The following is a 9,940-nucleotide window of genomic DNA, read 5'->3' as shown; positions in this document are numbered from 1 at the left end:
CTGTTCCTGGACTTTGGAACTGCATGGCTGTGTGAATTTTTTAAAAACCAGGGGCCAGAATACAGTTGCTACTTTTTTCTTTTATTATAAAGTAAGAACATTAAAAAATGTAAATAGTTACCAGCTACTATTACCACTGCTTCATAAAAGAAAAGCCAGTTTAACACCAATAGGAAGCAGAAAATTCATAATCTCAGGATAAAGGGCAATTAATTAACCACATTTAACTTTAGAAAAATACATTTAGTTATACCTACTCTTTTTTTTTTTCATTTTACTGTTGCTGTTCATGGGCTGGCATGTAGGAAGCATTTAGGCATAGCTTTCTTCAATGTTAAAGAAAATGGGTGACCCTCCCATCACCTTGATCCCCCTCCACCTTGGCAGGGACATGATAACTCCCAGCACGGTGATTAGTACCACCTCAGGTATTGCACTGAGTACCTTATTACACCATCTCACTTAATTTAATTCACATAGCAATCCTATTAATAGCCCCATGCTACAAGTGAGGAAACAAACAAAGGCTTAAAGAATTTGTTACTTTCCTAAAGGAGCAGAACTGGTAAGTAGTGAAGTTACTGTTCAAACTCAGGTCTATATAATTCCATAGTCCATGCTCTAAAATTTTATATAATGTGGCTCCCAGCAGTATAAAATATGAAAGGTCTTAATTTGCTACAGATTTCTTTCCAAACCACATAGACAAGCTTCCAAAGTTGAACCGACCACATGTTGAGGTTTAATCCAGAGTTTCTCACTCTTGGCGCTATTGACATTCTGGGCCCGATGATCCCTGGTCGTGGAGGGGCCCTCCTGGGCCTCTTAGGATAGGTAGCAGCGTCCCTAGCTTCTACCCACTGGAGGTGGGTAGCACCCTCCTCCCAGTTACAGCGATCGAAAATGTCCTCACACATTGTCACACGTCCCCTGGAGGCAAAATTGCCCCCAGTTGAGAACCACTGTTTTAATCCAATCTTGTTCTATGGACACATCTAAAGACAACCTGTACGTGAACTGTATGACCATGGGAATAGTTGCACCTTGCACAAACATATTTTCTATGAACAGTTCTGTAAGATTGTTTTAATAAGCAACAGCATTGTTATTTAATTCAGATACAATTTAAGACATTACTCAAACCATAATTTTTGAGGAAACTTAGCTCGTGTAAGAAACAATTTTATTTTGCTTGTTGTGAGAAGACAGTTCCAAAAATGTATTTAAACCAAGAAAAACAGTATCACTTAAATCCTTTATAAGGTTAACATGTGAAGAGTGTTTAGGGAATAATCGACACCATCCAGTTGAAGAGGCTTCCTCCTGATATAATACAACCGTTAGCAAGATCAAAAAGTCTCTCAAGATTGAATATAGATGGCAGTGAGATAGCAAATGGGACCTGAGAAGAAGCAAAAAGTGTTCATGAAATGCATGGTTTCAAACTGTTGGCTGAAGTAAAGTTCTCAAACACACAAATACCAATTCCATATAATGATTTTATGTGAAAGATATTTAACTCTTGCCTAAGGTAAAATGCAAAGTTTCACGTCTCTGCACTGCTGAAATATCACACATACCATTTTATATCCTATTAAGATTCATAAATTAGCCTATAAAAAAGCAGGTATTTCTAGAAATATGGACTATTTGCATTTCTATAATCACTGCGTATGATTCTACAGGTAGGACTTTGGCCCTGTTCCTAATGAAATGCATTCTTCCATTAACAGGTTGTCCAGTTGAAAAATCTCCCTGTCTCGCTTTGAGCTTAAATCCTGCCACAGTGAAGCAAATTCTGTTTGGAGCTTACTCTTTCTGAAAGACACACGGGGAGACCATGCAGAGAACCAGTGCAGCCAAAGTCACCTGAACAGAACAAAAGACGGAAAATAAGACTGCTTTTAGGATCACAGCACTGGTTATTTCATTGAGAGAGAGGCAAGAAGGAGAGAATAAACAGGAAGGAATGGAAACAATGTTTCCTGGGAATCTACTTTATGCAGATGTAGATAATTTGGAAGATGAATGAGCAAATGTCATGTAGAATGACCATAACAGATTAGATCCTTGTGGGCCTAAATTATGGTAAGAAATTAGAAGAAAAGTTTTATTAATTTCTTGTCCAATTGTTAAACAAAACTTTTATTCTTTTTTTATTTAAAAAAAATTTTTAATGTTTTATTTATTTTTGAGACAGACAGAGAGAGACAGAGCATGAGCAGGGGAGGGGCAGGGAGAGAGGGAGACACAGAATTCGAAGGAGGCTCCAGGCTCTGAGCCCGATGTGGGGCTCGAACTCACAAACCGCGAGATCATGACCTGAGCTGAAGTCGGACACTTAGCCAACTGAGCCACCCAGGCGCACCAAATGAAACTTTTATTCTTAAGAAAACTCAGGGAATCTAGAAGTGGAGGCTGCCTTTTATTTTTTTCTTCACTTTGTTGGATTAAAATATGACAAAAGTATTCCAGTACTTGTCTATAACTTAAAGTAATAAAGAGGTGAAAAAATTAATAATGTCCTCCTTTCTCACTCAATCCTGAAGTAATAAGTATTCCTAGTTTCAGGAGTATCTTTCCAAAACTTTTAAAATCCTCTAACAAATGTATATTCATGTGGGTTTTTTCTTTTCCCTTTTTTCTTTCCTTTGTTTTTTGAAATGGGATAACTAGATTTCCATTATTTGCTTTTTTTAGTTACCAATATGTAAGAAGAATCCCTCTTTAATCAATTCAGGGAGGCAGAATAACTACGTTGAGTTTAAGAGTGTGCATTCTGGAGTAAGACTGTTGTGATTCAAACTCAGACCTCAAGCACACACCAGCTATGTGAGCTTGAGTAAAATATTTGGTCTGTTTGAATTTTAACTTCCTCACCCATGAAACAGAAATAATATTGTAATTACAATTGTTATTACAACATATTGCTGTTACAGGATGGGATGAATTTATACACATAAATACTTAGAACAGTGCCTAGCACACAACGAACACATAATAAAGGTTACACATTACTAATATGGTCGAACACATTCTTTTTAATGGCTACATAACAATGCATGGGATGGCCGCATCCTAATTTATTCAATCACTTACCACAGAGGTTGTTTCTAGTTTTTGTACATGCTTGTCTATTCGTGTACATCATTGGGTACACATGCTTTTATTTCTGTACTACTGATTCCCCAAGATGGTTTGGTTTAGTGAAAGGGTGTTTACCCTTTACATTTTTAACACTTCCTTTATTTTTTTATTTTTATTTTTTAGAGAGGAAACGAGTGCAAGCAGGGGAGAGGAGCAGAGAGGGAGAGAGAGAGAATCTTAAGCAGTCTCCATGCTCAGCACAGAGCCCAAGGCAGGGTTCGATCTCATGAACCCGGGATCATGACCTGAGCCAAAATTAAGAGTTGGATGCTCAACCAACTGAGCCATGCAGGTGCCCCACATTTTAGCATTTCTTGCCAGATTTCTTTCCAAATAGGTTATAGCAATTAACACAGATACCAAATTGACGTAGATCTACTTGTTGAAAAGACCGTTCTTTCCTCCCTGCACCGCAAAGTCACTTTTGACATAAACCATGGGACCACATATGTGTGCATCTCTTTCTGGTCTATATTTTGTTCTATCGGTCTATATCTATACTTAATCTCACACTATTATTACAGCTCTTTCATAAGACTCGACAACTAAAAGTATAGCTTCATTAGCTTTGTTCTTTTTTGTAATGGCTTTGGCTATTCCACATCCTTTGTATGTCTGTGTAAATTTTCTGATACTACTGCAAATGATAGCTTTAAAATTTTTTCACTTATAACTTTTTTCTGCCATATAGAAATAAAAGTTATATGTACATTCATATGTTTATACCTACTTCACTAAATTCGCTTATTCATCCTAGGAGACAATTTTGGATTTTCTATGTCTATAAAGAATAAGAACTTTCTTCCTTCCTTTCTCACACTTTATTCCTTTCTGTTTTCTTCTTTACTTCACTGGCTGAGAATCCCCATGCAGTGTTAATTAGAAATGATGATAGGATGTCATAAACACAGGATTAATTGACTTTTCTATTCAGGGAAAGGGGGCAGGGTTATTTAATGAATGACATTGTAAAACTGTCTACTACTAAAATTCATCCTTTTCTTTACTTACGTCCTCTACTATTTTTGTTAAGTTTATTCCGGGGCATTTTATAATTTGGTTATTATTGTGAATGTTTTAAAGTTTTAGGAAAACTTTAAAAGTTTAAAGTTTAGTGAAAATGCTAAATTTATCTCACAGTCAAAATACATCAACGCTATAAACACTAAGAGAATCGGAATGTGCTTTAGGAAGTCAGAGTTACATCCTTTCCCCAGGGAGTTCAAGATTTTGCAAATTAGAATTTATAGGATTTCAAATAAAATGATAGAGTTAAAAGATAAAGTGTTTCTTTAGTCATGTTTCTTGACCTGTATCTACTCAATCTTGATACCTGGACATTTAAAGTGAGCCCACATAATGGTTACAATGTGAACACATCCATGAGGCTCAGAGACTTTTAGCAACTTGCCCAAGCTCCCTCAGCTAGTGTCAGAGCCAGGATCTTTACTCAGACACACTGGTTCCTCAGAACATGTTCCTAACCACTCTGATGCACTGCCTGTCCCCTGCTGCCAATGCTGGCCTCTGAGGTCCCTCCTGGCATGGCTTGTGTGCCAACCACGGAATGTCCCTGCTCCCTGCAGCCTCTGCTCCCAATCCCACCTGACTTCGGTCTCCTGCTCCTCCCGTAGGCTCTGTGGCACTCTGGACCCTTCTCCAGCTTTGACTTTTAGAAATTTTATGGAAGCTTCTAGGGCTTCCATAGGGAATTTCTCAAGTAAAGTTAAGTTTAGGTGAAATTACTGAATTTCTTTTTTTGCCATTCAATAGAGACAGGATTAGCAATCATAGAATCGTGGGAGATTCTTTTATGTCTTTTGTAAGTAGCTTTGAGTCTGGATTGTCCTGGATAACATACCGAGGAATCCTGGTTCCTTTTCCTGGATCAAGAAAGGCTTTGTGGAGAGAAAGGAAGGGAACGGCTTGGCAGGTAAGCAGACTGAAAATTAGTTCAAGTAGGTTATGCTTGCAAGGAGCAGTATTAAAGAAATGGTGATGATTCTGGCTTCCTAGAAAGGATAGAAGTCTGAAATAATATGAAGAAGGGAAAAAAGTTAATCAGGTTGAGAAACACTGAAGGGGTTCATTGCCAGGACTTGAGCTTGTCTTGAGGGGGAGCTTGTGAAAGTCATTGGAGAGTTAAAGGTTATTTGCCAAGGCTATATTTTATAGAAGTGTCTGCGTGAAAACTAGATTCTATCATAATGAAGGATTTTATTACTTCTGTTCTTTTGTTCCAACAATTTTCCTTGATTGAAAGAAAAATCATACCATCTTCAAAGTATCTATGATTCTCCTCAATCCAATGAGTTTTTATTGAGCACCTACATTGAGAATTCTTCTTGGTTCTCTCAGCACAGTGTCAGTTGCCTTTTTGTTGGTTCTAAGTGTTAATGACCAAGAAAAATGGGAGAAAGCAAAATTCCCACTACTCAGTTACATTAGCCTGATCTTGTAAGAGGTAAGCAGGTTATCAAAAACTGGGCTTTGTGATATGGATGGATTTAACTTCACCTCCTTTCAAGAATTTTAAAACACAGAGAGCCACAGCCATGAAAAAAAAAAGGTTTAAAAGCTTCAGGGTAGGAAAACAAATGCTGATTTCATCCAGCATTCTCACATATAGGTTTCTGTACCACATTATAGGTCTATCTCAATATGTCACCGGAGTCTTTGAAGTTAATAATTTATTGGATATTTTTTTTCAGACTGGGGAATAATATACATTCCAAGGCAGAAAGGATAATATGATACTGGCTTCCTTAAGACTCGGTATCATGAATGACTAACAACAGTAGACGTTATCCTCCTCGATCTAACAGAAATAGCACCCAACTCTTAAGAAGGTGAGAAGGAGAGTTGTATGCAACTCTGCGAGACCACAGGACATTTCACACTTTGCCGAGAACAAGATTATCTTTTTTATCACTCCAATTTGGGGATAATAAAACTTTAAATAGGACAGGAATAAAGGTTTCTTAACATAATATGAGATCAAGGGTCATTTTGGTAAGATGGTAGAAATCTTCTAAAATTAAATTTTAAAGAAATAACATTATTATAAAGACACCTTGCTGAGAACAAGAAAATTAGAAATTAAAGATGGGATATGGGAGAGAAAGCATTTGTACAGAGAATTGTTTCAAATGTCACACTGTCTATGAATAGGATTGATTCTTCACAAACCATCATCATCACCGCAGCTATCGTCACGGTCACTGTCCCACCACTGAGCCTCAGCTGTGCGTGGCATTTCCTTGAGCTCTTGAACAGAGTTCACCTTTTAGTAAAGGACAATGTTTGCTCAGACACGTTGCCCTACACGTACAGGAAACCAAATGTTTCAGTCAGTTCAAAAACTGTTCGGCAACACTAAAGAACCCTGTCTCTCCTCATACCCAAAAAGATGCCATAAATGTTTTGGAATACATGAAAAATGCCTCCATGAAGGAAGACATATTGAGGGGGACTACATCCATTGGGTGTATGTTTGAAATTCAATTTTAGGTTATGTTCATAGTTTATAGCTATGGTGTAATAAGAAATAAGTAATTGTTCTTTGTCCTAGGTTCCTGGCATAAATCTCCTAAAATCCTTGGGAATTTTCCTTTGTATGCTAATAAGATGACTGTGGGGTAGGGGACCGATAGCTTCAGGGGCTGGTCACCAGGAAAACCAACCATGTGATTGAAGGATGGAACTTTCAGCCCTTGCCCTGACCTCTGGGGAAAGGAGGGGGGCTGGAGACTGAATTTGATCACAACAGCCAACCATTTAGTCAGTCGAGCTCATGTAATGAACCTTCACAGAAACCTTGTAAGGACAGATTTCAAGGAACTTCTTGGTTGGTGAACGCGTTGACGTGCTGGGAGTGTGGGACACTCAGAGAGGGCATAGCAGCTCTGCCCCTGTCCCCCCCCCCCCCCACACACACACACAAGATCTTGCCCTATGCATGTCTTATATGGGACTATTCCTCAGTTGTATACTTTATAATAAACTGGTAATTGTAAGTGAAGCACTTTCCTGAGTTCTGTGATTCATTCTAGTGAATTATCGAATCTGAGGGTGGTAGCCAGCATCTAAAGTGGGGTCAGTCTTGGATTAAACCTTTAATCTGTGAAGTCTACCCTAACTCTGGTAGTAGTATTGGAACTGACTTGAAAGGTTAGACCCCCAGTTGGTGTCAGAGAATCGCAGAAGTAGTTGGTGTCAGGAAAAACCCCCTAATAGTCATGTTTGGTATTATGTAAATTAGGGCAGTGCTCAGCTAGTGAGAGTCTCTGGGGTCTTTGGGACATTCTCCTACAACCCCCTCCTCCTTGGCAGATATTGCCCTCCATACCCCTTCCCAGGCCAAGCTGAGGCACTACTTAGTGAAAAGCGATTGAGCTGGCAGTGGTATCTCCATTATGGGTGTGTGCTTTGCTTTTTATAGGGAACTATTCAAGAAACAATCCTATAAGGCCAAAAGAGATCTTTAAGAAAAAAGTTGGAGTTTAGGCTGTACATACCCGGCTTATTCTAACTGCTCAAGAGACTAAGGCCCAGAGAAAAGAGTCTTTGAAATATGACACCCTATTGTGCAGAAAGAACAGCTGCTCTCCCCCTCTCTCTCCAGGAAAGTATTTTTCACCATATAAAGAACTAATAAAGGGTCTCAAACAGGGCAAATCCCCTTTAAAATATCAAAAGCTCTAATCAGAACAGGAAGGATGAGTTAGGCAACCAACAATGAAGTGCATGGGGCATAAAGGCTAGATGCAAGTTCATGGCCAATGGTTCAGTGCTTATAATCAGGGCTTTGGGAAGGAGTTAAAGGAGAAGTGTCTTATATGGAGGATTTAACAGAAATGCCTGTATTCAATGTGTTATAAAATTGAATGCTTATTCCTCACTCTCTCTGGAGATGCAAGAATATAAATTCTAAGCTAGTACTTATATGTGATTATATCATTTTACATCACTGCCTTTATTTTGAGAAGATAGTTTTAAAGCTTTACCAAGTCCTTGTTTTTCTATTCTGAAAAAAAAAAACTTTTCCTAAGAAAGGAAGCCAGCATTTATTGAGGCTTGCAGGTGGGCTGGAGTCTTTGTTTTACAGAGTTTATTTCATTTGTAAATTAACTGTCAAATGGAGGTCAAGAGAAAATGTGGTTGAACTAAGGGATCACATTGTAGAATGTAGTTTTAATCATGATTGGGTGACATGTGGGTGATGTTTTGTCTTTACTTCTTCATTAGGAAATAAACTTTAAGCCAGAAAGTATGCTTCCTATCTCCTTTGGAATTCTTCTAATTCCAATAAATAAGAATTAATTGAGCACTCATGTATTCATCACCAGTCAGTCAGAGATTTCATTTTTTTTTTAAACTCATTGCTGAGGTTTGGGTTCCTGGAAACAGATTCTGAGATGGAACTCAGCTTTCAGGAAGCTTATTAGGGAATGCTCTTGGGATCAACACCCATAGGAAAGGAAAGAAAGCAGGATTAGCAGAGAGAGAGAAGAGCAGTCACAACAAAGGGCTCAGCCAACCCCATGGAGAGGGAGTTTTGAAGCTGGGATGACCCTTCAGAGATGCTCTGAATTGTGGTAGGGGGGTCAGGTCTTTGTATTGCATATCAACCAGACTACCCCCCCCCCCCAACCCGGCAAAAGGAGGCCATCTCTTTTCCCCCCATGGGCATTCCTGAAGAGGGTTGAGAACTCAGGACTGTCGGTACATTTCCCAGAGCTGGGAAAATAAGCTCTTCAGTCCTGGGGAGATCTGGGGGTCTCAGTGGAGGGGCCATGAGAGGTGCAAATATTTAATTCAACGGTTAACTATAGAACCATCAAGCAACTGGCAATATGGCAAAAAAAAAAAAAAAAAAAAAAAAAAAAAATATATATATATATATATATACACACACACACACTAGTATACAAGTGATACAAGCCAAAGGGAGATTTGAAGTAATAACTAAGTAAGAATTCTTATACCAGACTTCCAGATGCTGCTTGCTTTTCTGGGTCATGGTAGAACAAGCTTAACACATTTTCAGTAAAACTCCTATTAATCATGTTTTCTGATTACCCTGAGGAACAGTGTCCCTTCTGGAGTATGAGAAGAATTAGAAAACAAAGACTAGGAGGAAGATTCAGAAATAATTTCTTCCCTCAAATAATATCTTTCCATAAACTTAAATATGAAGAAATTCAGTAATTTCACCTAAGCTTAACTTTACTTGAGAAATTGCCCCACGGAACCCTGAGAAGCTTCCATAAAATTTCTAAAAGTCAAGCTGGGAAAGGGTCCAGAGTGCCAGGGAGCCCACAGGAGGAGCAGGGGATTGAAGTCAGGTGGGATTGGGAACAGAGGCTGCAGGGAGAAGGGACATTCTGTGGTTGACACACATGCCATGCCAGGAGGAACCTTAGAGGCCAGCCTGGGCAGCAGGGGATAGGCGGTGCAGCAGAGTGGTTAGGAACACATTCTGAGGAGTCAGTCTGCCTGGGCATGGATCTTCTGATACGGACTAGCTGAGGGAGCTTGGGCAAGTCACTTAAATTTCTCACGTGTAATATAAGGATAATCATAGTATCTAACTAGAAACAGAAATCTAAAGTCAAACATTGAACATCAGAACCTACATGCACATTCATGTCTGATTGCTGCTGTTACAAATTTGTGACAAACCTCGTGGCTTACAACAACACAAATGTGCTCTCTTACAGTCCTGTAGATAAGAAATTGGAATTCACTTTCACTGTGCACAAATCAAGATGCCAACAGGGCTGGTTCTCTC

At 38.9% G+C, this 9,940-nt stretch overlaps 1 protein-coding gene across 4 annotated transcripts in view; it reads right to left on the bottom strand.

Annotated features, from left to right (window-relative positions):
* Positions 1–1,166: 1,166 nt before the first annotated feature.
* The window catches only part of CFAP54 (cilia and flagella associated protein 54), a 295,014-nt gene continuing 286,240 nt past the window's right edge, over positions 1,167–9,940 (bottom strand). For 3 of the 4 annotated variants that reach the window (XM_078449575.2, XM_078449576.2, XM_078449577.2), the window contains one exon: positions 1,167–1,402. In XM_078449575.2, the coding sequence (XP_078305701.2) occupies positions 1,283–1,402 (120 nt within the window). In that variant the 3' untranslated portion in view covers positions 1,167–1,282. Of the gene's footprint in view, positions 1,403–5,008; positions 5,177–9,940 lie in introns of all 4 variants that reach the window. The other variant, XR_013556674.2, reaches the window with a different exon arrangement.

The sequence above is a fragment of the Panthera onca genome, chromosome B4, assembly GCF_046562875.1.
Source record: "Panthera onca isolate mPanOnc1 chromosome B4, mPanOnc1 haplotype 2, whole genome shotgun sequence".
Classification (NCBI taxonomy): Eukaryota; Metazoa; Chordata; class Mammalia; order Carnivora; family Felidae; genus Panthera; species Panthera onca.
The sequence above is the reverse complement of the archived record's forward strand: the minus strand, read 5'-3'. Positions and strand labels throughout refer to the sequence as shown.